Source organism: Molothrus aeneus, chromosome 1 (assembly GCF_037042795.1).
Source record: "Molothrus aeneus isolate 106 chromosome 1, BPBGC_Maene_1.0, whole genome shotgun sequence".
NCBI lineage: Eukaryota > Metazoa > Chordata > Aves > Passeriformes > Icteridae > Molothrus > Molothrus aeneus.
The window spans coordinates 111,047,050-111,074,511 of record NC_089646.1 but is presented as its reverse complement, the minus strand read 5'-3'; the positions used below and the strand labels follow the sequence as shown (position 1 = coordinate 111,074,511).

Here is a 27,462-nt window from a genome sequence, read left to right as displayed (position 1 = left end):
GAATAGCCATTCAGGATCAAAAATGAAGCTTGTCTTCTTCTCTAATAATGGAGATTGAGTGTTTTCGTGGTGATATTTTTCAATATCCACTGTTAAATAACTTCAAGAATGCATTTAACAATCATTTTGGGTAGCAAAGTGGGTATGATTTAGGGCAGGAGAATCACATGTTTGTGATAAGACTTGCATTCCTGCTCTGAAGAATTATGAGAAGAAAGGGATCTCATAGGAAAGTGTACAAAAATCTGTTCAGTGTCCTTTCAGTTACCCCTAAAAATAGCACAGAAAATAGGGTGAGTGTTATCTCTAAAAATGCAATTTTTTTATGCTCTGGAACTCTTAAATAGTAAAATTCCAAACATGAAGTTAGGTATAGTTCTGTGAATGTAATACTGAGTGTGTCAGCACTGGTAGCTGACAATTCTAGTAGTCTCAAGCTGACATTTCTTTTCAATGATTTTCAGAATTTTTTTTTTTTTCTTTCAACTGTTTATCGTGACTTTTCTCTATTGCTGGGGCATTTTCATTGTTTCCCATGTTCTTGAGTTGGGAAGTGGTACAGCCAAGTACTATGTTGCATTTAAATCTGCGAACATAAATGGGGGCTGTTGCCTTTTCAATAAGGTCATTATGAGTGATGCCCTGGTTGTCATTCATAATCAGGAAAAAGTCAAAGCAGTATTGAGAAAAAGTAGTAAGAAGCAAATTCAGGATTGGTTGCCTGTGGAACATTCTAGAGTCAAGGCTCTGATCTGAGCTATTTTGTCCTTAAAGGAAAAAAATCGGTGTTCTTTTGCCTATCCCTTACCATGACAGAATATAGAAAAGTGATTTGTTTCATTGTTAATGTTATGAGTGATATGAATGCCATGCTTTTTAAATCTATTCAGGCAGTTTTGGTTTTTGTTTGTTTCAGTGCATCAGGGATTAATCAGAATTTTCTCCAAGCCAATCACATTTTCGAAGGTAAAATGACTGTTTAAACGTATTTATTTCATTTAGATTCCTAGAGTGTACATTCTATTCCAGTTCTTGACAACCTAACCTAGTAAACAAGGGAATGTCCAAAGAAGCAAAAGTAGTACTGTCCATTTTGTTATTACTCCATTAGTGTTATTGGTTATTGGCTCATTTGTTCTTAAGTCTCTCACCCCCGCCTCTGCTCAGCGCAGTGTAGATGTTCCTCTTGTGCTGGATAAAGAAAATGCAGGAAATAAACTTCTGTTTGGTCAGATAGTCTGTAATAAAGTAGGTTGCAATTAAAGTCATCCAGCTTTCTTCCAGGTTAAATTTTAGACATTTTAAACGTTACTGAATGCTTGTGTTAAGCAAGGATATTAAAGCTTTTTAATCCTGTGCAACAGAGTAACTATAGAATTTCTCAAATAACTGAACACTAGGAGAACAACCTTCGAGGTTTTTTGGGGTGTTTTTTTTTGGAATGAGATGGTTGTTTTGTGCTCTTTTCAGATTGATGGAGAACACTAAACATTCCATGTTTCTACCTGCAGCAGTAATGTTACATTATATTGCATATATAGGTAGTATATTGCATATATCAGGGAGTTTCATTGGCAGTTGTACTGGGATTTGACTGAGATGGAGTTAATTTTTCCCATAGCAGCCCTCATGGAGCTGTGCTTGTGTTTGTAACTGGAGATGTGTTGATAACACACTAGCATTTTGGCTACTGCTGAGCAGCACTAGCACAGCATCAAGGTGGCTCTCCAACATTTTCCCCTTACCAGAAGACTGGGGGGACAAGATCTTGGGAGGGGACAGAGCCAGGCCAGCTGACCCAAACTGACCAAAGGGATATTCCATGCCATATGGTGACTGGTCAGCAAGAAAAGCTGGCAGAAAGGAGGAGGTGGGTGGCACTGATTAGAGCGTTTCTTTTCTGGAGCTTCTGCTCCATGTACCAAAACCCTACTTCCAAGGAAGTGACTGGACATTGCCTGCTGATAGGAAGTAGAGAATAAATCTTTTGTCATCCTTTGCTACTAAACTGCTTTTATCTTGACCCGTGAGTTTTTTTCCATCTTATTTTCCCCTTCCCAGTCCTGGTGAGGAGGAGAGTGGTAGAATGCCCTGGTGGGTATCTGCCATGCACCCAGGTCAAACCACCAGAGCAATGTGTCTGACAAACATTGTGTCCCTTCAGGATTTTTCTGTAAAAGAGACTTCTGGAACAGAAGAAGCCTTTGAAGCTGGAGAGGTTGCGACACCAAGATCAAAAGTACCAACTTATAAGGACTATCTGTACCTCTTTAGAAGTCTACTGAGCTGTGACACAATGAAGGTAAAGCATAGTTAACATGGAAATACAAAATGAAATGGAAAATGAAACATGATCCTGAGTCTTGTCATATAGCTGCTTTTCTAACTTCAGACTTTTTCCAAATGTCATGCTCTAGAAGGGTTGTTTTCTGGTTTTAGTTGGATTTTATGGCTGATAAATTAATTAAACAGGGATTAATTTATGCTTTCATAGCTGAGAAACATCTAAAACTGGATTCTCAGGATCATGTAGATGTTAGTTTGTAAGTTAAAGAAATAATTTTCATTTGTGTTTTGAAATACAAACATTTTTGTCCTGCAAAGGAATGTGTTTTTGAAGATGCAAACTTCCTTACTGAAAAGGCACAACTGCAATCCCTAAGTCGTGTCCTGTATGATGAACTTATAAAATCTGTTTTGAAGATCATTGAGAAATTGGACCTGACTGTTCAGAAACTGGATATTAGTGAACAGGTGAGACCTGAGGACCTATCCATTAACTCCTGCTGTTGTAAGGGAACCAAAATCATATCCCTTGTTTTGTTTTCATTGTGCCTAGTGTCTTGAAGTAACATTTATGCTAGATAAAATGTTTTTCTTAATATCTCTGAATGTTGCATTGCATTGTTAGGAGATGGAAACATCAAAATCAATAGAAGTTCACATCTGTTCACCTGTTACTTTACACTTTCTACGCTGGAATCTACTGTTTTTCATTTTTCAACTGGCTTTCTACTTAGAAGCAGGCATCTCTTATTTTTCCTTTCAATGACTGATGTGTCAACTGTTAATCCTTCATCTCTCAGAGTACCTAGTAACAGCTAGAAAAAGACAGACTGTTAATGTGGCAAAAAAAATGTGTAAAGGCTTTCTGTGTTGTCACAGATCTAGTGTTCTTTCTTCACATTTATTTTCAGGATGGAAATGCAGATGACAGTGCTTTGGTTGGGCCTTCTTCTGACCCTGCTTCAAACCTTCAACCAACGAAGCCAATAGATTTTATTGCCTTTATAAATCTAGTGGAATTCTGCAGGTATTTATATGTTTTTATGTAATTTGAAAGTTACAAAGTGATTGGAAGAAGTTTGAGGTGAAATGTGTTTAAAATGCTTGTTTCTGAGTTAGTTTGATAGATCATATTTCAAAATGCACAAGATGATTAGGAGGGAGACAGGAAGGGTTTTTCAGACACCTGGGCCATAGGTAAACACATAAAAGATCATCAGCTCAGGTTTTTTAAAATAATACAAGAGACATCCATTAGCATTCACTTTCATTATTTGGGTGTAGTTGTCATTCATTATATGTTATAACTTCTAGTATTAGCCTGACCATGTATCCTAAATACTTCAGAGACCAGAGATGCAGTCTTCACAGACCAGTAAGGGGCATTATGTGGAAGGTACAGCATTAGTTGCCTGTGGATATCCAGTAATGGAATGTGATATATGAGGATGTGTGTTTGTATAAATTCAATAATGAGATATAATAAATAATAAATGGCTTTGCCCTCTAAAACAAAATTAAAATCTTCTTGTGCTTGACTCAGAATGCAGCATGCATTTATTCTTTGTCTGTCTGATGCTTTTTTACAGCAATATTTCTTTCTTGTACTGAGATGAAAGTTTTTTTAAAATAAAATATGGTATTTGATTACTTTTTTCCTTTTTTCCTCCTGTGTTTTCTGTGAATTGGTTTTAGAGAGTTACTGCCAGAGAAACATGTGGAATACTTTCATCCTTGGGTATATTCTTTTGGTTATGAGCTTATTGTACATTCAACAAGACTACCTCTTATTAGTGGATTCTACAAGCTGCTCTCAGTTACATTGAAAATTGCCAAGAGGATAAAATACTTTGAGGTGAGATCTTTTATCCAATGGAGGGGTAACGTGTGCCATTCTTAATGTATAGTATTTTATTCCCTATGGAAGATAGTTCATTGAAACTGTTACTGGGTTGTTTCAAATGTTTATAGCTTCCTGTGCCTCCAGAATTGGAAGCACATTAATAGTCAAAATTTAGACTAGAAGCCCAGCTTCTAGAGACACCATCCACCTGTAATCACAGAATCTCCAAATTATTAGGGTTGGAAGGGACCTCTGGAATTCATCCAGTTCAACCTCTCTGCCAAGGTAGTGTCTCCTAGAGCAGGTGGCACAGACCTCATCAGGGTGACTTTGGAATGTCTTAGAGAGGGAGAGGCCATGACCTCCCTGAGCAGCCTGTTCCAAAATCCTGAGCTGGGTGAACAGAGACATGGGAGGTACCTTTGCAGTGCCGGTGGTATAAAAGGTATTTTGGATAGAAACAATCTAACCAGAACAGTAGAGTCATGTATGGGTTAATGACTCAACTTCTGGAGTGTGTTCCTGCTCCACTCACTGATTTCCACAGGGAATATGATGTCCCAGTGGTAGGTGCAGTAGCTGTGGTTTGGAAGCTATTGGACTAAAACACGTGGGTGTGTAGCCCAACACAGAGCCCAGAGCTGTCCCTGCCACTGCTGCTGATGGCACCAAGTGAAGCACATTTGGGAACTCATTGGTGTAGATGCTTGTACTGTGGACACTGTTGTGAATTGTTTTCTTGTTACATCATCATTCTTGCCACCAGGACATCCACTGTTAGGGAAGTTTGGGTTTTTATGATTTGTTGTATGAGCAGAGAAAATTGAACCATTGAAAAGCTGCTTTACAGACATACATTTCTTGTTTATTTGCTTAATATTTAATATAGTCCAAAAAGCTGACCCTCAGTGAACCATATTAATGTTAATTTCTAACCTCTGAAAGATCAAATATATTTCAGATATATTTCAAGTTTTCACTGACACCAGTTTTGTATTGGACAGTATGATGTATGTATTCTGAGTTGAACTTGTGTAAAGTAAAAAGTACTATGTGCTTTTTAAGGGTATTGACTTGTGGTTTCTGTTTGGTAGGGTGTCAGCCCCAGGAGCCTCAGAAGGTGTCCTGAAGACCCAGAAAAGAGCTCTTGCTTTGCACTGTTTGTAAAGTTTGGAAAGGAGGTAAGGAATGTTGCTCCCTAACTTTCTTAGACTGAACAAAACATATGTGATTCAATCAAAACTTTATCTTTTGAGAAATCTTACATACACAGTAGAGATATTCTTGCTTTTTGAGCTGTGCAAGATAGTGAGGTTTTAAGATCCTTTCTGGTCAGTTTTTTCAATGTCAGAAGAGGTGTATTGGTCACCAGTTCATATACAATTGAGAAATAACAGTATAAATACTTCTGGTAACTGTTTGCAGGTGAATGAGATTCCAATATTGGTTTGGGCTTGTTTATTTTACATGGGTATCGATACAATTAAGTCAAGATTTCAAAATATTTATGTTTGTTCTTGATCTATTTATCTCCATTTTAGGTCACAGCAAAAATGAAGCAGTATAAAGATGAATTGTTGGCATCTTGTCTGATTTTTTTGCTGTCTTTACCACATGACATCATCATGCTTGATATCAAAGCATATATTCCTGCACTGCAGGTGAGTCAAAGTGATGTACAGCTAACACTTTTTTTCCCTAAGATACATACAAACATTCTGTAGAAAAGTCAGTATTAACATAACTATTAAGCTCTCTATGGTCTTCAGTGAGATAGAATGCAAACTACTTGAATCTTTGGATAAAAAGTAAATTGTTGGAATTTGCTTTTGCACTAAGCAGAATCTCTTATTGCCTGTGTTGAAATACAAAAATATCTCCTGTCCTGATTTTGAGTGAGATGCTAAACAGAAAAAGTTACTGGAAAGGGAGATGTACACTAAATGCTTTTAAATTTGTCTCTTTTACCATTAAGTAACACTAGTGAATAAATGTGAAAGGCTGATAGTTTTGTATTTTACATTTAGAATGCATTTAAGCTGGGCCTTAGCTGTACCCCAATGGCTGATCTGGGCCTGGATGCTTTGGAAGACTGGTCAGCTCACATCCCCAGACACATGATGCAGCCCTATTACAAGGATGTCCTGCCTCTTCTTGATGGTTATTTGAAAAGCTCTACATCTACAGGTACATACATGCAAAAAATTGCTAGTCTTAAGGAAGAGGAAAATTATTTTTTTATAAAGATCTGGACATGCCATACTTTTTATTTATATTGTACACTTTCTGTGTTTGGAACAACATAACTTCCCTTACCCCAAAATGCACTTTTTTCTTAAAATAGGATTTACTTGCTTTGGCCGAACAATCAGTAATTGTTGCCATTTTATTTATTATTTCTGTGTGATATGTCCTTTTTTTGCTTAAATTAGCTTAGTTTTACTAAGAGAAAGTTATTTATTATTTTCCTCAATAAAGATCTTAAGTGAAAGAATAATTGTCACATTTTAAAAATAAAAATGGGCAAAATAAGAGTGTTTGTTTTTTTTAAACGAAACTACAAGTAGGTGCATGAGATGCTGGTACAATCAACTGGTGTTGATATGCTGGTTTTTTTGTTCATCAGTTGAATCCCAGAATAACTGGGAAGTAAGGAAACTTTCTCAAGCAGCTCAGAAAGGACGTACTAAAGTTGTGATACAGCGTATAAGAAAAGCAAAGACATTGTCAGTGGTAAGAACCCTCTTTCTTTTTAAGAGTTAAATGTTAATCCTTTCTTCCCACTGCTTCTTTTCCTTTCTTGCATGCATACTTTTTTTTTCTTTTTTTAATGCGGGCTAGTTCTACCTTAGATGAGTTTAATGAATTCCATTCTTCAGTGTGGCTTGACAAGCTGTTACATCAGCACAGCTGGAAAGATGTCATATTCTAGGGTGAGGATGGGAATTAAGCAGGGAAGGGACACTGTAGAAATCCTGTAAGTCAGTATCACTGCTACACTGATACATTATGGCAAGAAAAATTTGACTCCCAACACCCAAAATCAGTCCCAGCTTAGCAGCTTTGTAGTAGGCAATACAGTTTTGTGAATGTTTAAGCATTTGGGGGATTTTTAATTGTCTTGTGGATAGGCTTACAGTCTTTAGAGGCCAATATGTATTACTTTGTCCAGTGGCCTCTCAAATGTAAGTGTAGTTTTATTTGTATATTCCACTACACAAACTAACTTGAAATAAACCTCTTTTTAGATGTGATATTACTCCTATATACAGAACTCTTTCCAGCCTGGTTGTCTTTAAACATGATACTCCTGGAGTGAGTCCAGTGGAGAGCTGCAAAGATGATTAGAGTGCTGTAACATCTCTTATGAGGAAAGGCTAAGGGGTCACAGCCTATTTAACCTGGAGAAGTGAAGACTGGGAGGAGACCTCATCAATATCTATCAGTATCTGAAGGGAGGGTGTCAGGAGGATAGAGCCAGGCTCTTCTCAGTGGTGCCAAGCAATAGGACAAGAGGCAATGGGCAGAAACTAAGGCACAGGAAGTTACATACAATATCAGGAAGAACTTCTTTAGTGTGCACTGACCGAGCACTGGGACAGATTTCTCAGAGAAATTGCAGAGTCACTCTCACTGGAGATACTGCAGAACTGTCTGGATGCAATGCTGTGCCTGTGCTCTAGGATGACCCTGCTTGAGAAGGGAGTTTAGACCAGTTGACCTGCAGCAGCCCCTTCCAACCTTGGTCATTCTGTGATTCTGTGAAACAAAATTAGTTAATTTTGTATCCCATACAGGCTGCTTCTGAAAATCAGTTTCCTGAGAGAGGCACTGTTGATTCTGGAGAAAGGAGGCTCAGGGGAGACTTTATTGCTCTTCACAACTGAAAGGAGCTTGTAGCCAGGTGGGGGTTGGTCTCCCAGGTAACAAGTGACAGGACAAGAGGAAATGGTCTCAGATTGTGCCAGAGGAGGTTTAGATTGGATATTTGGAAAAATATCTTCATTAAAGAGGTTGTTAAGCATTGGAGCAGGCTACACAGGTAAGTGGTACAATCACCATCCCTGAAGTGTTCAAAAGCATATGGGTGTGGCACTTGAGGACATGGTTTAGTGATGAATTTGGCAGTGCTGGGTTAATGGTTGGACTTGATGACTTCAGAAGTCTTTTCTAATCCTGTGATTAGAATGATCCTGTGATTCTATGTAGGTACAGATCTAAGCCCTAAGTTCTGGAATTAAAGCAAATGAAAAGAACAATTTTTGCTTCAGATTTGTCTCTGCACTGTTATGTCGTTCTGTAGGTATGTTACCTGTGGTAATAAAATTTTACTTGAGAAATGGTAATTGAAAGCTCACACAGTGGAATGAAAATGCTTTCCAGTCTTGGCCTCTTCTGTTTACTAAACCAAAGCTCTTCTCTTGTTTGATGCAATTCTTCTCCTCATGGTTCCATTTCACCTTCTTCATCTGTATTTAATTAGAGCCATAAGACCTTCATTTACTCTGTAAACCAAATGACTTCTCTATAGAAGTAACTGTTCTGTCACTTATATTAATTTGTTGAATTATTTAGGATAATAGTCCCTCCTTGGAAGCAGTAAGGACTAGAGTAGCACGCCTTCTTGGATCTTTGGGAGGGCAGATTAACCACAACTTAATTACAGGTGAGTATTCTGTCAAAAATATTTATATGCCTCTGCTGTCTCCTTAGAAAGTAGATTTCATTAAGGCCTCAACATCACTTTCATATACCTGGTTTTTGTTGCTTTCGTTTAAGCAAAATTACTTTTGTTCAGTTCTGGAGTTCAGTAGAGCAAAATATTCACCAATTTAATATGGAGTGGGAAAATGATTAGGAAACTACAGGTGAAAGTAAAAAACTATGCATCTGAGTATATGGTTTTATTTACTCTACCCTTCATCCTCTGGCTGCAAAGCCATTATAAAACTTTGCTCCAATTTGTAGTTCCTTAGTATTTATTTCTACCTCTACTACAGTTCTCAGTACTTAAGAGCTGCAGTCATGAATTGTGTAAATCTCAGCAAGCTTACTTTTTCATTTGTGAGTTTAAGGTACATCATGCCTTTAGTATGTGTGAGTACTAGAGTTCCATTTGGGTGCTCCTCAAAAAAAAGACATTTTCTCCCTTTCTCTGTCCAGTCCATGAACAAGCTTTATAATTTACATATTAAATATCATACAGTCTAATAAAAATGGAAACCATAGTGTAAGTACCTGCCCATGAGATTCAAGGGATGAATCAGCACAAAATTTAGTTAATCTAAAAATTAATGTAGTGTTATGCATTTTTCCCTTTCTTTGCATGCTTATGTTTGTTTTTTCTGCCTTTACAATCAATTTTCTTTCTGCCAAGTACTTCTCTGTTAGTTACTCAAAAATACTGGGGGAAAGTAGCCTTATTCTCTAAAAATTAAATACAAAATGTGGTCAGATTTTGTTAAATATGATTTTAATATGGGAATATAGGGAGAGAAGGGAGTAAGTGCACCAGTTTTCTTTGGAGGAGATAGCTATAAATGGCTATAAATGTAGCCATTTTCTCTGCAATTGCAGGAGTCAGTATTTGGATCTTCTTGTCTGATTGACCTTCAAGAATTTCCTTTAACATTAGAAGAAAAATGCTTTACATTGGATGTCTTAAGAAGTATTTTAAATCAAGCGTGATTTGATGTCTTCTGGATTTATTTGTCTCCAAACTTAACCTATATTGGTACAGGAGACTGCTGTAACTGTCACCTGAAACGTTGGCTACATTTTTTTCAGTAGTTTCTAAAGCATTAACATTGCATGGCAATCTAACTGAAGTTGGAAGGTTACAGATTTTTTTGACTGAACTAAGTAAATACTTGCTTTATGTATATTGTATTAAGCTTGTTTTCATCTTTCAAATGCATCAGCTACCTCTGCAGAAGAGATGATGAAGAAATGTGTATCCTGGGACACTGAGAAGCGCCTGAGCTTTGCTGTACCATTCGCAGATATGAAGCCTGTCATCTACTTGGACTTATTTTTGCCTCATGTGACTGAGCTGGCTCTTTCTGCAAGTGACAGGCAAACAAAAGTATTGCTTTTTTCCTACATCTTGTGTTATGCTAGCTGATAAAATCTCATGAAATAATGTCTTCCTTGTTATTACAGACCTGTTTTGATTAATTCATAGGTAGCAGTGTGCTTCTTTGGTGCCTTTTCATGATTACACTATTCTAAGTGTTTAGAAGCTAAAGAGCAGAAGTTGTGTAAGCTCTGTCAGACAGCATTGTGCTTGATTTAACACAAAAATTAATATTTTAAACTAGTGGATCTTTTTAAACTAGTGTTGTTTGACCTCCTTCTCATGCCCAGCCTATGAACTTGTGGGCACAGTCCAGCAGAACACTTAAGCAGATATTTTGGTGCTGTGCTGGATTGGGATGTTGATACCCAAAGAGTCCAGACTGGAAGTACCCTTGAAAACACTATGGGTGACTTTTCTGATGGTGATCTTTTTCCAGCTGATATGTGACTGCCCATGACAGAGACTAAAACATTAGGAAAAACACCAGTTAGTAGGTGTGTAAATTACTTCCATGGTAATTCATGATCTGTTCCTAGATGGTGATTTACCATAGGTATGATTTCTCAAGTACCCCCTTTCATGTGACTCATTCTCTCCTGCCCACAATTTTGTCTTCTCTGTGAAAGTAATGGATGCATTACCAAAGGGATTTTTAAATTTCAGGTTGCAGCATGTGAGCTGCTACATGGCATAGTCACATATATGTTGGGGAAAGCCTCTCAGATGCCAGAAGGATGTCAGGGTCCCCCACCTATGTACCATCTACATAAGCGAGTATTTCCAGTGCTGCTTCGACTTGCTTGTGACATAGACCAGGTAAGCAGATTCATCTATACAAATTTTACCTTGTTCAAGTACCTTTGAATGTGGGAATTAATAGTTTGATTTAGATGTTTTCCTAACATGTTGGGTTTTTTCCCCCAAATGAAGAGTATTTTGTAGGCTGAAATTCTATTCTAGGGATGGATCCATCTGGATTTTGTGAGTGGGTTTGAAACCTTTTCAAATACTCATTTTAAATACCTCTGTAATGTAGTCTAGTTCAGAGTAGCTCAGAGAAGTGTACAAGAGAGATTCAGGTTTCATGGTTCACTCAGGGAGTTTGTGGCAGTAACCCTCTTTATCACCACATTTAATTTCTGTTGTCTTTCAGTAAGAAGTTAATTGGAGGTGAAGTTGATTGTTTTAATATTGAGTGTGTGCAAAGCTACATTCATAGGAAAGGCATTTAGGAGAGAATTTGTAGCTGCCTCTTTGATGATATATTTCATTCAAACATTTGAACTTGATATTTCTCCTCCTTTGCACAAAACAGAACAGACACATAGGTTCATCTCCACAGAAATTACAGGTTTTTGTGCCTTTTGAGACTGTTGCTTGGACCCTGGCATCTGTATCTACTTTGAGATCAAAGGGATTTTGTGTTCTTTTAAAATAGACAGCAATCTGTGTTACCAGTTCAGGTGATACCTCTTTTGCTGGTGTGTGGCTGAACAGAAACCATAGGTAAATGATGTCTGGATTGGTCCAAGGCACAGGCACTGCAGTTGAAGCATGTGTATATGCATAAATAAGTGTGTTTAGTGTTTCTTCCCTTCATGCATGACATGTATGTTTCTTCCCTTCATGTATGACAGTAATCAATCAAATTGATTTACCAGCAGAATTGTTGAAATCTGGGAAGTTAGATTAATGTTAAAAATAGATTTTTAGATCTAAATATGGATTGAGAAACAAACATCCCTGTTTCCCTGATTGTGTATTAGCACATGAGTCTGGCATGCCATGTTCTTTGTCTCAAAGGATATTACTGAAAGTAAGCTTGGAGGTCATGGAGACTGGCTGAACAGAAAGCATCTAACCCATTTGAATTGTCTTGGATTTTTTGATCCTTGATATGGGAATGTAATAGGAAATTAGTTATTCATTTTGTAGACCACTTTTCAAAGTACAGGTTTTTAATCTTACATATTAATAGCAAAGTAGCATAGATATGTATTAATGTTTGCTGTTTTCAGGTAGCACGACAATTGTATGAGCCTTTGGTCATGCAACTCATTCACTGGTTTACCAACAACAAAAAATTTGAGAGTCAAGATACAGTGGCATTCCTGGAAGCTATCCTGGTAGGTCATAAGTCTTTCCTCTCTTTTCTCTGTGCCATATGACTTTATTTTTAACTAGCATCATTTTACTGCTGAAGCAACCATGAACACATGAACAGATAGAATGACCCCTTAACTATTGGAAAGAAAGAAAATGGTTGGTTTATTTATTTATTTTCTAGTAGCCATTTAATATTTCTTAACTGAGATTTGGATGATGAATTTCTCTTTCTTTGGCATTCCCAAAATGCAGGTATATCATCTTCAGATAAATGAAACACTCTTTATCATCAGTATGAGTTAGGAACAACTGAAGCCCATTCACCATTCATCCCCTGAATGCCTTTGTTGTGTCCTTAATTTTTCTCTAAGTATCTTTTCCTTCACCAGGTGCAAAAATTTTGCATTTAAAACTAGCATTTGCACTGAACAGAAGTGTTTGGAGGCAAGATAGGTCAAGAGGATTGGAGTAGTTTTTTTAATAAAAGTCAGTGTTGTCCCACCACTTCTTACACAGAGGAAACCCACCCATCAGAAAATGAAGTGACGTAGACAAGATTCCTACACTGATGGCTGAGACGGGAATAGAAATCCAGATCTTGAGCTATAATTCAGCACTGTGAGGGCTGAAAGTTCTGCCCTTCCTTTGGACAGTAGCAATTTTGAATTTTGTTAATTTCTGGTAAACTGTGAGTACAGTTTTTTAATTTGCAAATAGTGCAATGTAGATAAGCTGCTATAATACTGCACAGAGCCAATGGCAGGGGGTTTTCTCATTCTTGAGGTGAAATAACCTTGTGTAATTTCAGAGTGGCATAGTGGATCCAGTTGACAGCACTTTGAGGGATTTCTGTGGTCAGTGCATACGAGAATTCTTGAAATGGTCTATCAAGCAGACAACACCACGACAGCAGGAGGAAAGCCCAGCAAACACCAAGTCTCTTTTTAAACGGTTGTACAGCCTTGCTCTTCACCCCAGTGCTTTCAAGAGGCTGGGTGCAGCACTTGCTTTTAACAGTATCTACAGAGAATTTAGGTGAGCAAGCAGAGCTTGAAACAGTAACTAACTTGGTCAATAGGATAAAAAGAGTAACAGCTCAAATAGTCACCCAGTGACACTCATTCTACTAATGTATATGATAGCTGTAACATTCAGTTACTCAGCTTATATTTAATAATAATTTTGTTGTTTGGGCTTTGTCTGTGTGAAATGTATAAAAATAAATATTAATCACAAGTTTATAAGAAGTTTTTTGTGCCTTTTCAGGATGCTCAGCAAATTTCACTGTCTGATTGAAGCAGCGCAGGTTGTGCTGTTTTTTAAACTGGTTTAGATGTACTTTTTTGTGCAAACATCTTTTGCAGTCTATATCTCTACAGTATTTAATTTGGTAGTTTTTTATTAGGATTTTACATTTAGTGCTTCTTCTATTCATGTTTCTCATAGAATGTTTTCCTGTTTGTTTAAGGGAAGAAAATTCTCTGGTGGAGCAGTTTGTATTTGAAGCACTGGTTGTTTTTCTGGAAAGCCTGGCTTTAGCCCATGCAGATGAGAAGTCATTAGGTGAGCTATAGTTAATTTAACTGTAGAACAAAGAAAATAGATCCTTGTGGAATCTTGGGTTAACAAAGAAAAACTTTAACTGTAAGAAAAGTATGTTTTCTTACTTCTGCAACAAAGGAAGAATTATTTTTCATTATCAGTAGAAAGGTCATTTGATATCTAGTTAGGAACTCTTTGAATCAATTCCTTGCAGTGTATAAAGGTGGAATATTTTGAGCCTAGGAGAAAGAACCTTTTAATATTTACGATGATTTACAGTTTTGTAATAACACTAAAAATTATGGTGGTGCTTCAGATTTGAGTTGTAGTTTTGCAGTTACATGGTGTAAAAAAATGTAGCTTGGTGAGAATCAGTCTATTCTTCTATAACAAATAAATGCTCCAAAAATTGTCATTTTGATAGATTCTATGGAATATTTCCACTCTTTTGTGATACCTTTTCCTCATTGTCTTGTCATTCTTTACAGCAGTATGTAGTTGTGTGAAGAGCCTGTGACCTCTTTCACAGTATTAATGATTCTTCAGTAAATCTACTTTTCTCTCTCTTTTATTTTTTTTTCATGCTTTTTTATCAATTAATAGTAATTAGATTAGAAAGCCAAAAGTTGGTGTAACAAAACTTAATTTCTTTCTGAGGAAGAGTTCAGGACATGGTAGAAGTGTGCCCAGAAGAATTACTCACATGGGAAAATGTCATAGTTTCTCTAAGCATGATCACAAAAAGTAGAAGGCACAGTTATATACCAAAGGCCTCAGGCTTGGCTCAGGCCAGGTTGGCCTGTCTGGTGTTTTGTGATTTCATTCTGCACCTTTGAAGAACTTACTGTAGAAGCACAGCGTAGTGGAGCTGGTAGACATGATCATCTGTATAAGTCTCTTGCACCATGTCTACAGTGCTATCTCAATTCATTTAACATAATTACTGGCATTTTTTTAGAGATGTCAATTCTGTCTCTCCAACAGGTACTGCCCAGCAGTGCTGTGATGCTATTAATCACCTGAAGCGCATAATCAAGCATAAAGCACCTTCTCTGAACAAGGAAGGAAAACGGCGGGTACCACGGTCAGCTATTTGCAGTTGTTTCCATATTGCATTTTAATAAACTTGACCAGTAGTTCCATTAAATGCTTGGCATTCTGAATGAGGATTTCATCCTGTGACAATTGCTGATACAGACCTCCTGATGTTGTCTGTTGAACTACTGGTGGGAAAACACTGGACATAATATGAGAGGAGCATGACTCTTTATTCCAGCATGGTGAACTTGATTTAGTTTAGCAAAAAGAGGCAGAAGAGGCATGTTTCCCTCACAGCAATGCATATAATAACATTAGCACTGGTGCTACAAAACTCCCCCAAAGCCTTTCTTACTGTTCTTAAATGTCACCAGAAGCAGGGCAAGCTGCAACAGGATGATCAGCAGTTAAAGAAGGGAAGCAAAAAAGGTAAAAGAAGCAAAAATGGATTCAGTATGAGGATAGATGAAGCTCTGAGTCACCTAGCTGACCCTGATTTGATCAGAAGGTTGGACTAGAGACCTCCTTAGTTGCCTTTTTACCAAAATTATCATGTGATCTTAAAGAAACTGACAAGGGGAGTTTAGATTTGGGTCACTGGTGTGGCATTTGTTAAGTTATGAAATGAAGTGATTATGGGGATGGAGAAAAACTGTTGCGGCTTATTTAAACTTTATTCACAGTTTTTCCTCTGTGAGTTTACAAAGAGAAGGGAAGATACCTGCTTTTACATTTAAAATTGTTTTCCACAAGGACTATGCCAACTAGAGTGGGGAGAAGGGAAAGCAGTGCCAGACATGATGGTGGAAGAGCTCTTTCAGGTAGTGCAGATGGGTGGTGGTTCAATAGATAAAAGGGATTCATAGTGCTCATGGAACATTTTGATTGTTTTCGACTGAGAGACTATTATTGCTTCTTGGTAGATGGCAAGAGGAACTGTTAACCCCTAATATTTTTGTGCAGGGGATTCCCAGCTACTAAGCCTGTGTGTCTTCAGGACATTGTAATGTGGCTCTTAGTGCAGTGTGGACGACCTCAGACAGAGTGCCGCCATAAAGCCATGGAGCTCTTCTATGAATTTGTTCCTTTGTTACCAGGTATTTTAAGTCACAGTGCACTGTTATCTTTGCTTTCTATATTCTGTGCATACCTTCCCTCTGTGTTTTCTATGCAAGGTAGTAATTACAAGTAAATATCTGTTCACTCAGCATTGTTAAATAGAAACAGAGTTGTTGCTTATATTGCAAATTTGGTACTGTGAGAACCTCAGAGTTTGAGGGATGTTTTTGGGCACAGAAGAGGCTTTTATTGCAGACTTACTTCCAGGCCCAAAATTGCTGTTGTGTATCCAGCTAAAAAAAGCGAAATTTGTTGATGGGGGGAACTATGAATGTCTTAAAAATTGACCTCTTCCTTATAGAAGGAAGAGAAATATGGGAATTTTAGGAATGTGACCAAGGCTAAACCAAAATCAATACCTTCTCTGCTAGAAGACCCAGTTTAAATCACAAAGTTGTTAGTTCATTGGCTTCTAGTTCCTTGCTAGTTTGAAATGCATTTTCCCTAGAAAATTTATATTTCTTTTTCTATTTCTGTCAGGAAACAAGTCTCCATCTTCTTGGCTGGCTGATACTCTAAAAAACAGGGGTGTTTCTTTCCTCATTAACAAATTTGAAGGAGGTGGCACCGATGCCCAAAGATCTGGGATCCTTTCTCAGCCAACTCTCTGTGGCATGCAGGAACCCTTCAGTTTGCAGGCTGTCATGCAGTGGATGGACATGTTTTTAGCAGCACTGGATTGCTACAATACGTTCTTTGAGCTGCAGATGATCAAACCTGATAAAGTACTGGGTGAGCGATTAACTGTTGTATTAGGTTCATTTGTGTGTGTTACACAAAGCTCACCCAAGGTGAGTTCTTAACTTGGAATTTAAATTCTTTTCTCAAATGTAGAATAGACGGTTTTACAAACTCTCCCAAAGTTTTCCAATGACAGTTGTAATGGGATGGGGGTTTTTTATGAAGTACTATGTGTCTTAAAATGTTTCCTTTTAGCCATAGAAATAAATCTTTGCATTTCTGAGTCATCCACTTACCAGCATCTCTTTTTACTTTATCTCATCTTCAAAAATTATTCTGTACAGCTAATTTCCCACTGCACAGAAAAGCAATAGGTTTTTATAATTTTTTTCTTGAAATCCTTCTAAAGCTTTTTACCTGCTGTTTATTAATATCTGGAGGAAGTTATCTGAAAACAATGAAAGAAAGCATCTTTTCACTTCAAGTCCCATATATGTTACCTTTCTTCATTTCCTGATGCATCAACTACATCAGGTCTAAAAGCTGCATTTGAATTTTGGTCAGGTAAAATAACAACACCTTGTGTAGCCACTGGGTGTCCCAAAAGGTTTTTATTTCAATCATTCTTGCAAGCTTAAACAAAATGCTTTTGTTCAGCGATAGTACAGATTCATGGTCTTGTACAAGTTTCAGGTGGTCTGTCTGTCAGTGTTAGATGTGTCTTGATTTAAAACAATATGTTGGAAGAAGCTAGCATAGGGCTAAGTCATTAAAAACTAGGGATTTAAAATTTTTTATCCATTTTATTACATAAGCCTAAATCATCATCATTGTTAATAAGTGCTTCTAGTGGTTAGTTTCTGGAGTGATCATGAAGTACAATGCTGTCCTGCTATTCTATTGTTCAGAATGGTAATATTTGGAACAAACAGAGAGCTTTCAGAAAACACTGGTGTGAGATGTGCCTCTTTCTGTTTGTCATCTCAGTTTGTCTGGTTTCTTCCAAGCATGAAACAATAATCATTTCAACTTCGTGTAATTCTTCCTAGGTGTAAATGAAGGTTCCTTGTTCTTGAAGGCTGTGCAGTTCTTCCTGGACACTATTGCTTTGCATGATATCCATGCTGCAGAGCAGTGCTTTGATAGCAGTTCCAAAGGCAGCATGTTCAGTCCTCAGGAAAGGGACAAGTACAACTACAGCAAGTGCACCATTATAGTCCGGATCTTGGAGTTTGTCACTGTCATCCTGGAAATGTGCCAGCAGGATTTCTGGAAGGTAGCCTCTGAAATCTGTAGTGGATAAAATATACAAATTTTATATGTAGTTACATATACATGTTCTTTATATGGAGTACTTGCAGTGCATATTTCCTCTGTGATTCCTGATGGCATTAAATGTGTGGAGGTGGTATCTGCTTGAAAGGCAGAAAGAATTGACACAATCTGCCTTTCTTGAATTCAGTATAGATATTCAGGTTTCTCTATTTGTCTCTCTATTGGTCTATTTGATGCAATATAATACATATTTAACTATATAAAGTATAATACTTACGAGTCTCTTAGGAAAATTTACACCTCCAGGTTTAGGTCTGAGACTGTGATTGTCTCGTCAGCGAATTTCTAATAGTATGTACAGATATGTACATCAGGATTTACAGTTGTGTAGACTGAAACATGTCTATGTGGTTTAAAAGATCTAAGTTGCAGTTTGGTGGGATAGCATATATCCCATGTCTATGTTTATAGATACCTCATTTCTCTGCATTGGCCTAAGTGATTGAAAGTTTGACATTTCAGTAGAGAAAATCAGCAAGAATAGGGACTGTTTCATGTTTGGTTTCATTTGAGATAGGATTAATGATAAGTTATTAAGAACTAAATAGAGACATCTGAATTAATTTTTCACGTTTTTATGTTTAATTTTTTTTTCTTTCTAGCTGCTTGAGAAGGAACTGCTAAATGCCAGCTTTATAGAGCTTGTGGTGATGACAGTGTGTGATCCATCACACATAGGCTTTAACACAGCTGATGTGCAAGTCATGAAAAACCTCCCAGATATCTCAGTAAGACTCATGAAAGCTCTGATGAAATCTCCCTATCAGGAATCTTTGGAATTGTGCATAAAAAAAAGAATCACACTGCAGAGGTAAGTAGGGGTTTTCGGGCTTTCTGGTAAGCATGAGTCCAGAACAAACCCTCACCATGGAAAGTAAATAATGTTGTCTGTGGGTGCACTAATGTAAGATTATTGCTTCTCTTTCCTCTCTAGCCTTGAGGACCTTTGTTCTGTTGATCTGTTTAATTCAGAGGCACGTTTGGATCCAGTTAGGTTTGATGCTGTCCTTTCTGCCTGTAAGCAGCTCCAGAAATCTGGCCTGCTTCATTCTGTTCTTCATGGTCAGGTAATTATTAATACAGAAGATAAGAGTAAACATTTGTACATTGTAAAGAGCTTTTCCTGTGTAAAACACCAGGAAAAAAAACCAGAGAACAGATCAGATGTTGTTTAAAATGAGATCAACAGTGAAGAGCTAGTGTTGAATGGGATCAAAAATAAATGTTTTATGGTTAATCTACAAATCTGAGTAGCACAATATTGAGACTTGAACAACCTTTATAATTATGTTAGTCTTTCTGTGGTTGGCTCCAGACTCTGAAAATCAGAATGTAGATTCTCTAACTTCCTTTAAGTGTGCTTCACAAAACTGAAAGCTCAAAAATTCAGGATTAACTATCCTATAAAGGAGGCATTTTTAAACAACTTTTACACAGAGACCATTCGAAGTGATGAGGGAAATTAGAAAAGGAATATTTCCTGACTGATCAGAAGCAGCGTAGTGAGTCTGAGTTGCAGGAAAACAGAATAGAGACCCCTGAGGTGTAAGGATGTAGACTATATTACTCAAATTCCTTCCACTAAGTTTCTGATTGTAGTAAATCTCTACTTTGGGCAGTTGAAGGAACAGGTTGTGCAACAGCCACAAAGACTGAGAATTTGTGAATGAGCCTGTAACAGGGCTGAACAAAGCTAACAAGTTACAAAATACTTAATTTCTGTGTGCTATCCATTCTCTGTATCAACAAAATCTAGACCTGTGGTTGCCTTATATTGATAATCAAGGAGCTGCATGGTTTACCATTTGTGTCACTCCCATCCTGACTTAGATATTCCTTTTACTTCTGTAGTCAAGTAAGCCTGAAAAGGTGGAGGAGGATCAGAATATTTGGAACAGTGTCAAGTTACTTTTAGTTTGTTCTGAACTTTGTACACAATAGGGTTGTCTCATTTAAAATCTCATCCCTGAGTTAGAAAGGTATCTTGTCATGGTATAGTTGCATTGCTTTATAAGGAAATTATCTGAAATTCAAGTGTTTTAATTAACTATACAGATGGATTGGAAGCCTTTTTTCAGCTTTTATTGATTGTCACTTCTTTGTTGGTTTCCATAGGATGAAGGGTCTCATTTCTCAGTTGGCTCCAAGCTTCTTTCAGTTGTTTATAAAGGCATTGCACCTGGGGGTGAAAGGGTCTCTCTTCCATGCTTAGACATCAGCAGGAAGCGATTAGCTGACAATCTTCTGCAGCTGGCCTTTGCAATTGATGAGCAGGTAGGGTGTGGTTCTCCAGTTATAATCTTTAAAATAAAATAAACAAAATTTAAAAGTTTGGGGTGGGAGCTTGGAAAAAAAAATCATGTGCTTTTCTAAGAAATTTCAAAGTGAAATGTGATGTCCTTGAAATAACTCTTGTCTCTATGCATTGATTTTCAGTGTGAGGAGCTAGTAAGTCTGCTGTTGAACACAGTAGTGTTGTCTGTGCCACTGTCAGGAGCATCACAGAACCAACTGATGAATTTCTCTCATGGACAGTATTTCTACAGCCTGTTCTCAGAAACCATCAATCAACATCTACTGAAAAACCTGGATATGATCATAGTCCATCTTATGAAATCATCTGTCAGCAATCCTCAAATGGTATTGGTCTTACTCTTTAAAAGGACAAAATCAAAAGAGAATATTAGAAGTAACAATTGCATTATTGTTTTTAGAGGTGGAGTAGAGGAAAAAGTGCATTGGGTTGACTTTCAGACAGCAGTGCATTGATAGTTTTTCGTTTAAGTTTCAGGGTTTTTTTTGTCTTGACCTGCTGCTGCTACCATCATGATTTCTGGCAACCTGCCATTACTCTGTGATCTCAGATCAAACTGAGTGGAAAGTGCTTACCTATTACCTATCTTGAGATCTATGTATTTCAGGATGTCTTTGCATAGTACTTCAGATAAAAAATGTCCTTTCAAAGGAGGAACCCATTTACTGTGCTTTGCTTTTCATTGCAGAATGGTCCCAGAGCACGTGACTTGGATTTGTTTTGGATAAAACTAAACCGAAACACAAGCTCCAACTACTAATGGGTATTTAGTCCACAGGACTAGGGTAGAGTTAGATCAGAGTATTAGAAAGAGAGACATACAGACACACAACCCTCCTGAGCTGAATTAAATATGAGATACTTTGTCATGTACTCAGTCTCAGCACTGCTTGTTTGGCTGAACAGAGTTCTTCCTGTTTGTCTACAGCACTTACAGAACTCAGTGCCATGAAGGAAACAGAACTGAAAGTCTTCCTTCAGTGCTTCTGACAAACAGAAGGGTCAAAAAGATCACAAGTCTGCTTTTTCTTTTGATTAAAAATATGCTCAGCAAAGTAGAATCATCCTTTAAAAATAATTGATGAATTTATAATCCAAAATGTTATGCTTAGATGTGCTGCATCCAAGAAGTAGTTTGAAAGACTTGCAGCATCAATTTTGGTGATACCAAAAATTCTTTAGTTAGACTTTAGAGGAATGTGTATGTTTTAATAACCTGTTTCTGATGATGATTATCTAGTGTTTCCTGTGATGAGCATGCTGCAATACTTTAATTCTTTTAAGTTTATCTGATAGATGATAGTGAATACTTATTTTTGAAGAAAAGAGATTTCAAACATACTTAGTTCACACGTGCTATGCAAGGGTTGTTTTTCTGTTCAAAATGGATGTGAATAAGTTAGAGCATGTGTGCTATTTTTCAACTTCACACTAACTAAAATTATCAAGTATTGATCTTTAGTCTGGATTATCATTTATTTCTCCATATATACACAAAAGGCATCAGAAGTAATTGCTGCATTGTACTCTGAAACAGGAGTAAATTGGAGAAATTGGAGAGATGTCTTCTTTTTTTTTTTCAAGAAGGATGGGTTTTTAATTTCCTGCAGAGACCTTTCCTCTACATCCTTTTGAGATATAGATCTAGCATTGATTTGTGATGCTTCTTTTTTATGAGTGCCCATACCACTGATGCGATTCTATCATCATTTCATTTGGGGTGCAAGAATCTTACCTGTTGCTCTTCCTTCCAGGTGGGGAGCATTTTGAATGGCATGTTAGATCAGAGCTTTAGGGACCGTGCTGTGCGCAAGCAGCAGGGGGCAAAACTGGTGACAGCTGTACTAGGAAACTGGGAGAAACTGGATGGCTGGTGGGCCAAAGGTTCATCTGCTGAGAGCAAAATGGCACTCCTGACCCTGCTGGCAAAAGTTCTGCAGGTATGTACTGCTTTGTAAACTTCAGGTAACCTTTCTGGTTCTGTTGGGATTGCATTGTGTTTTCAAGAAATGCTGTTCAGGTCAAATGTTTTGTGTTTGGGGAGAAAAAAAGGGAAAAGTTGGGCCTTGTTAGAATCTGGGTGTTTTTATTAGCAAAGCACAGAAAAATTTGAGGCAGGTGGAAATTACTAGGTATTGCTCTTCTTCCCTCCTACCACCTTTTTTTATTTTTGTTCTCATGTTTTAGGTGCCTGTTTTCCTTTTGGAGAGCAGGTACAAGTACAGAGAGTGAGCTCTGAGTAGTCTCTGGTAACATTCTTTGTCAAGTTGGCATCCAGAAAGTTACAGTGGAGGAGTTCTGCCCATATTAACAAACTGCAGAATTATCTTTACTTTACATACTTAATTTCTGTGACACTGAGATTATGGTCTGGGGTTTTTTTTCTCTATTTTGAAAACATAATTTTCTACTTATCCTTTTGGGATTTTTGTAGGAACTTGTAAAAAGTAGTTGTACGCAAATACACTCAAAGATCAACAGTTGAGCATAATTTTAATTTTTTATAATTAATTATTTTAAACTTGAATTGTTTTAAAGGTATATGTTAGGATGCAGAAGGTGAACTGTATTGCTGGATTAGCTGGCACTGAAATGGCCGGTAGTAAATTTGGCTTTCGGAAGGAGATTAATATTTTTTTTAATTGACGAATCCCAATTTTGTTTGTACTGTGTAGGAGCTTTTATAGTTCTTTAAAAACCAAAATCACTCTGTATGTGCTTTCTGTTAATTCAGTGTATTTTTGGAAAATAAATAATTCTATAGCTCAAGGGTTTTTTTTACACTTTAATACAAATCTCTTTAACTACTTAAAAAAACCCCAAACTAATTTTTTATTTCTTTTGTATTTCCAGATAGACTCTTCAGTTTCTTTCAATACCAATCATGAAGCATTTACAGCTGTTTTTAACACCTATACCAGTCTACTTACTGATCAGAATTTAGGCTTAAATCTTAAGGTAAACTGCTCACTTCAACAGCTTCCCTACCCTCCCCAGTTTACAATGTTAGTTGCTCATGGAATTCTGTTATTTGGCTTAATTTTTATCACAGACTTCTGGGTTTTTATTCTTCTGTTCAACATCCTAGAACTTGTAAATTATCCTTTTTGTTCTTCAGACAGAAGACACTATCACAGATGCCAAGCTTTGTTTTAAGGTGTTTTTTTTCCCTTGCTCAGAAGAAAGGAATGTAAATTTTAGGAGAAAAAATTAGCATCAGTTGCAAGTTGTTGGGAACTGCCAAGTGTTCATTTGAGAAATGACAGCTAAACAGGCTTTTAGCAAGGAGTGGGCATTTCCTACGGGTCAAATGATGAACACTTGTCATGATCTTTACATCCATATCTGTCCATTAGTACTGGTACTAATGGAGTAGCTGCTGTATGCAGCTTGGTCAGGAGAGGGAGATAAAGTACTGCAGACTGAGAGTTATAAAAGATGCTGGTTGGACTACAGTAATAAAAAAATTTGTACTCATGGAAGTTTTGTGTAGTTGTTTCTCAACCAGCCTGCCTTTAATTAGGCAAAGTTTTGTACTTTCCTGTGTGTTCAAAATAAATAAAGTTTGGGATTTTGCTTTAGCTGCAAGGTGATGCATGAAATCAATGACTTGTGTGAGAATGAATGCTTGCTTAAAAGAACAATGATATATTATTCATAGCCATGTCAGCCATAATTAGCTTTCTCTCACTCAGCAGTGACATGAGAGTTAAAAGCTGTTTTCTGATCTAGAAGCTGGAAAGAAAAGCAGCTACATAACATATTTTTATTAGTACAGTGAGCCATTGAATCAATAAGAACAGCCACTGCTGCTGTTTTGTGGTCCTATTCAGCTGACTTCATAGTTAGGGAATAACTTCTTTTTTAGTGTGAAACTATCTTTTTTATGTTTGTTGGTTTTTTTTTGTTCTTCAGGGCCAAGCAGTGATAATTCTCCCGTTCTTCACTAATTTGACAGGAGAAAAGCTTAATGACCTTAAGAATGCTCTGGATCAACTTGTAGCTTTCAATTTTCCCATGAGGTCTGATGAGTTTCCCAAAGGAACCTTGAAGCACAATAACTATGTAGACTGCACTAAGAAGGTCAGTATTTTTAATGAATACATAATTAGAAGCCAGAGTGAACTGTGTCTGGAAACTGTTTCATAGGATCTGGAATTAAAGAGAGAGATTTTTGGTTCACATGAGGAGATCAGCTTTTGTGTTTCTGGTTTATGTCTTTATACAGAAATTGAATCTACAGAAGCACATTAAATAAGCCCATACTTCTGTGCATCTGCTTCTGATCAGTATTAAAAAATAATTGCATCATTAGATTGAATTATTTGATCCACTGTGGCTTTTCATGTGACGTGTTGCTGCTTCTTCAGTTTTTAGATGCATTAGAATTGTCTCAGAGTCCAATGTTGTTGCAACTGATGACAGAAATCCTCTGTAGGGACCACAGGCATTTCATGGAGGACTTATTTCAAGCCAGCTTCAAAAGAATTTCCAGAAGGTGGGTTTAGTCCGCTGGATTTTGTGCTTGTTCTCATTGAATTTTTGCTAAAGCAAATGTGCTTCTTGTATTTTAATGTCCTTATAATAGTAATGATTTACACTATAAAGTTTTATGTCATAGTTTTAATTCAGATTTTGCTTTTGTCTTTACATTTTCAAAGTATTTCCAAAGTGTGAACAAGTAACATCAGTTTCCAGATTACACTTCCAGTGCTTGTGCAAATTTGGAAAGCCTTCTGTAAATAAGCTTGTTCTGAGATAATCCAGTTGAAAATAGTACTTGTTTGTTGTATATTTGCTATCCCTATATAACCACATGATCACTTAAGTTGATAGTAAGTTAATTTGTTCAACCTCTTTGAAAATACAACAATGCACTTATTTAATTGAATAATTCCAAGGTGGTAAATTGTAGACTCAAACATGCTCATGTCCACAGAAGAGGTATTCAGTATCTCTTCCAAAACCAACATTCCAATTTTTGATAGGCTGTTGAGTAGTGACTATAGTGGAGCATGTAGCTTCCTGGACAAAGTCATTTAGCTTATGACCGTATCCCATTTTTGAAATTTTTGCTATAATAAAATTATTCAGAATAGCAGATCATCTAGTACTGGAACACTTGATAGCCACAGGTTTTTTTTTTCCTTTGGTTTGCCTACATCTCTCACATATACTGGATAATTATTTTTTTAGGTTGTTTAGTAAAAAGGAACCGAGAAATGTTTGCTTTAGGATTAAATTATTAAAGATACGCAAACAAATTTGCCATCTCTTGCAGGCTAAGAAGCAGAGGTGGGCTTTTTTGAGGGCTGCATAATATTTGGTAGTTCAGCCAAGATTTTGCATGTCTTGTAGGATAACCCTAAGAGGGCATGAATGCAGTCATTAAAAAATCTAAATGTCCTAAGGGTGTGAGACATAAGTGAAGTCTGGTAAAAGAGTTTCCATCTTGAGATTTCCATCTTGTTTAGGAGCCCCACTGACAAGCAAGTGCTACTGTTGGACACTGTTCACAAAATGTTCCGAAGTGAGGAACTTCTTTCAAATGCTGCTCGCCAAGCCTTTGTGGATCGATCCCTTCTCACTCTCCTGTGGCACTGCAGCTTGGATGCACTGAGAGTATTCTTTGGCAAGATTATAGTAGAGGCTATGGATACACTTAATTCCAGGTTTACAAAGGTATGAATTACTTTTATTTTTTATTTAGGATTAGGGAAGTCTAAGAAAGTGTTGATGTTGGTATGTATTTTGCTGAGCTTTGAGTGAAGCACTGATAAAAAACTGTTTGATTTCTAGTTTTCTGTATCCTGGAACAGTTATAGAATTTGATTATTACTGATAAACTTTTATTTATTCCCCAACACACTGTTCCTTTGGAGTTAATGCTTGTCTGCATATCTACTGTGGATAAAAATTGAAGTTGGAATGTTATATGTATATATCTGAAGGGGTTTGTCAAAAGCAAAAGCCCATTGTAACTTTGAAATATAAAAGCTGTGTAAAATTGTAGCCTGTCACTATATTGTGGGAGAGGTTTTCAACCTCCATAATGGAAGCTCTGAAATTAAGTACATTGCTTCTAGAGAAAGAAACACACACACCTGTAGTCATTGCAAAGATTCTTCAGCAAGGGATTAGGAGCACAGATCTTCCTTTCTTTAGTTACAGCCTTTCTTCCAGTTTAAGAGTATAAAAAAAATCATTGCAGGCATGATCTGTTGCCAGTCAAGGTTTCTCCTCTTGCTATAGTCCTTCAGTCCCATGGTTTTCCTGGTGCATGTTCACAGGCAGCAGGACGAGCAAGATGCTGAAATCACCAAAGTTTAGTTATAGCTACTGAAACAAAATGCTAAAACCATGATCTATGTAGAGTCAGCCACACCATGTTCCTTTTGCTGTAAATGTTGGCACCAAAATGAGGTGTATAAAGAAACTCATGAATGACACCAAGGATGATGGCAGTGTGTGTTTTGCTTTCATGTGTCATGAGGCTGAGCTGTCACTTGGTACTCTGCTTATTTTCCTCCAGTATCCTTATAATAATTTAGGCCAGTTGTAGTAAAGAGGGCTCACCAGACAAGCATGAGTCAACCAGTTTTAGTAACTGCACTACACAGGAACTCAGAATCTGTCAGTCTTTTATTATCATCAGCTCTTTTCTCTATTTTAGAAGGTAGAAGTAAGCTGAAGGCTGTCTAAGAAATTTAAAGTAACTGTGGGACTATTTAGAAAGGACAAGAGTGAGGAAATTTCCTTCTGAGATTCTGCTTCTTTGTTTCTAGTCCCATGAACATACTTTTGATACACAAGTTACCAAGAAAATGGGGTATTACAAGCTGCTAGAGGTGATGTATGTGCGTCTTTCAAAAGAGGAAGTTTACTCCAAGGATTCTAAAATTAACCAAGCTTACTGTGGCGCCATGAGTGTAGAAGGGAATGAACTTACCAAGACATTAATAAAGTAAGACCATTGTTTATTTTATTTACTTTGTATTTCTGATTAGGATTTGACCAGATGTGCTTTTTTAAGTAGGCCATATGAAGCAAAAGATGGTAAATATAATCTCTTACATAGCTTTTGATTTTAAATTCAACACACAGTCTTGAGTTTGATAG

The 27,462-nt window shown here is 37.1% G+C and overlaps 1 protein-coding gene across 1 annotated transcript in view; it reads left to right on the top strand.

The window, feature by feature from the left end:
• PRKDC (protein kinase, DNA-activated, catalytic subunit) overlaps positions 1–27,462 on the top strand; it is an 82,773-nt gene that overhangs the window by 10,588 nt on the left and 44,723 nt on the right. Inside the window, exons 14-42 of the mRNA XM_066563001.1 lie at positions 917–966; positions 2,165–2,302; positions 2,605–2,754; positions 3,198–3,313; positions 3,982–4,141; positions 5,224–5,310; positions 5,671–5,790; positions 6,157–6,316; positions 6,756–6,862; positions 8,705–8,795; positions 10,051–10,214; positions 10,872–11,024; positions 12,227–12,334; positions 13,123–13,349; positions 13,783–13,877; positions 14,841–14,940; positions 15,858–15,991; positions 16,494–16,745; positions 17,744–17,970; positions 18,632–18,840; positions 18,964–19,096; positions 20,145–20,303; positions 20,466–20,669; positions 22,098–22,283; positions 23,197–23,301; positions 24,259–24,426; positions 24,714–24,841; positions 25,818–26,025; positions 27,129–27,307. Coding sequence (XP_066419098.1) covers positions 917–966; positions 2,165–2,302; positions 2,605–2,754; positions 3,198–3,313; positions 3,982–4,141; positions 5,224–5,310; positions 5,671–5,790; positions 6,157–6,316; positions 6,756–6,862; positions 8,705–8,795; positions 10,051–10,214; positions 10,872–11,024; positions 12,227–12,334; positions 13,123–13,349; positions 13,783–13,877; positions 14,841–14,940; positions 15,858–15,991; positions 16,494–16,745; positions 17,744–17,970; positions 18,632–18,840; positions 18,964–19,096; positions 20,145–20,303; positions 20,466–20,669; positions 22,098–22,283; positions 23,197–23,301; positions 24,259–24,426; positions 24,714–24,841; positions 25,818–26,025; positions 27,129–27,307 — 4,318 coding nt within the window. The remainder of the gene's footprint in view (positions 1–916; positions 967–2,164; positions 2,303–2,604; positions 2,755–3,197; positions 3,314–3,981; positions 4,142–5,223; positions 5,311–5,670; positions 5,791–6,156; positions 6,317–6,755; positions 6,863–8,704; positions 8,796–10,050; positions 10,215–10,871; positions 11,025–12,226; positions 12,335–13,122; positions 13,350–13,782; positions 13,878–14,840; positions 14,941–15,857; positions 15,992–16,493; positions 16,746–17,743; positions 17,971–18,631; positions 18,841–18,963; positions 19,097–20,144; positions 20,304–20,465; positions 20,670–22,097; positions 22,284–23,196; positions 23,302–24,258; positions 24,427–24,713; positions 24,842–25,817; positions 26,026–27,128; positions 27,308–27,462) is intronic.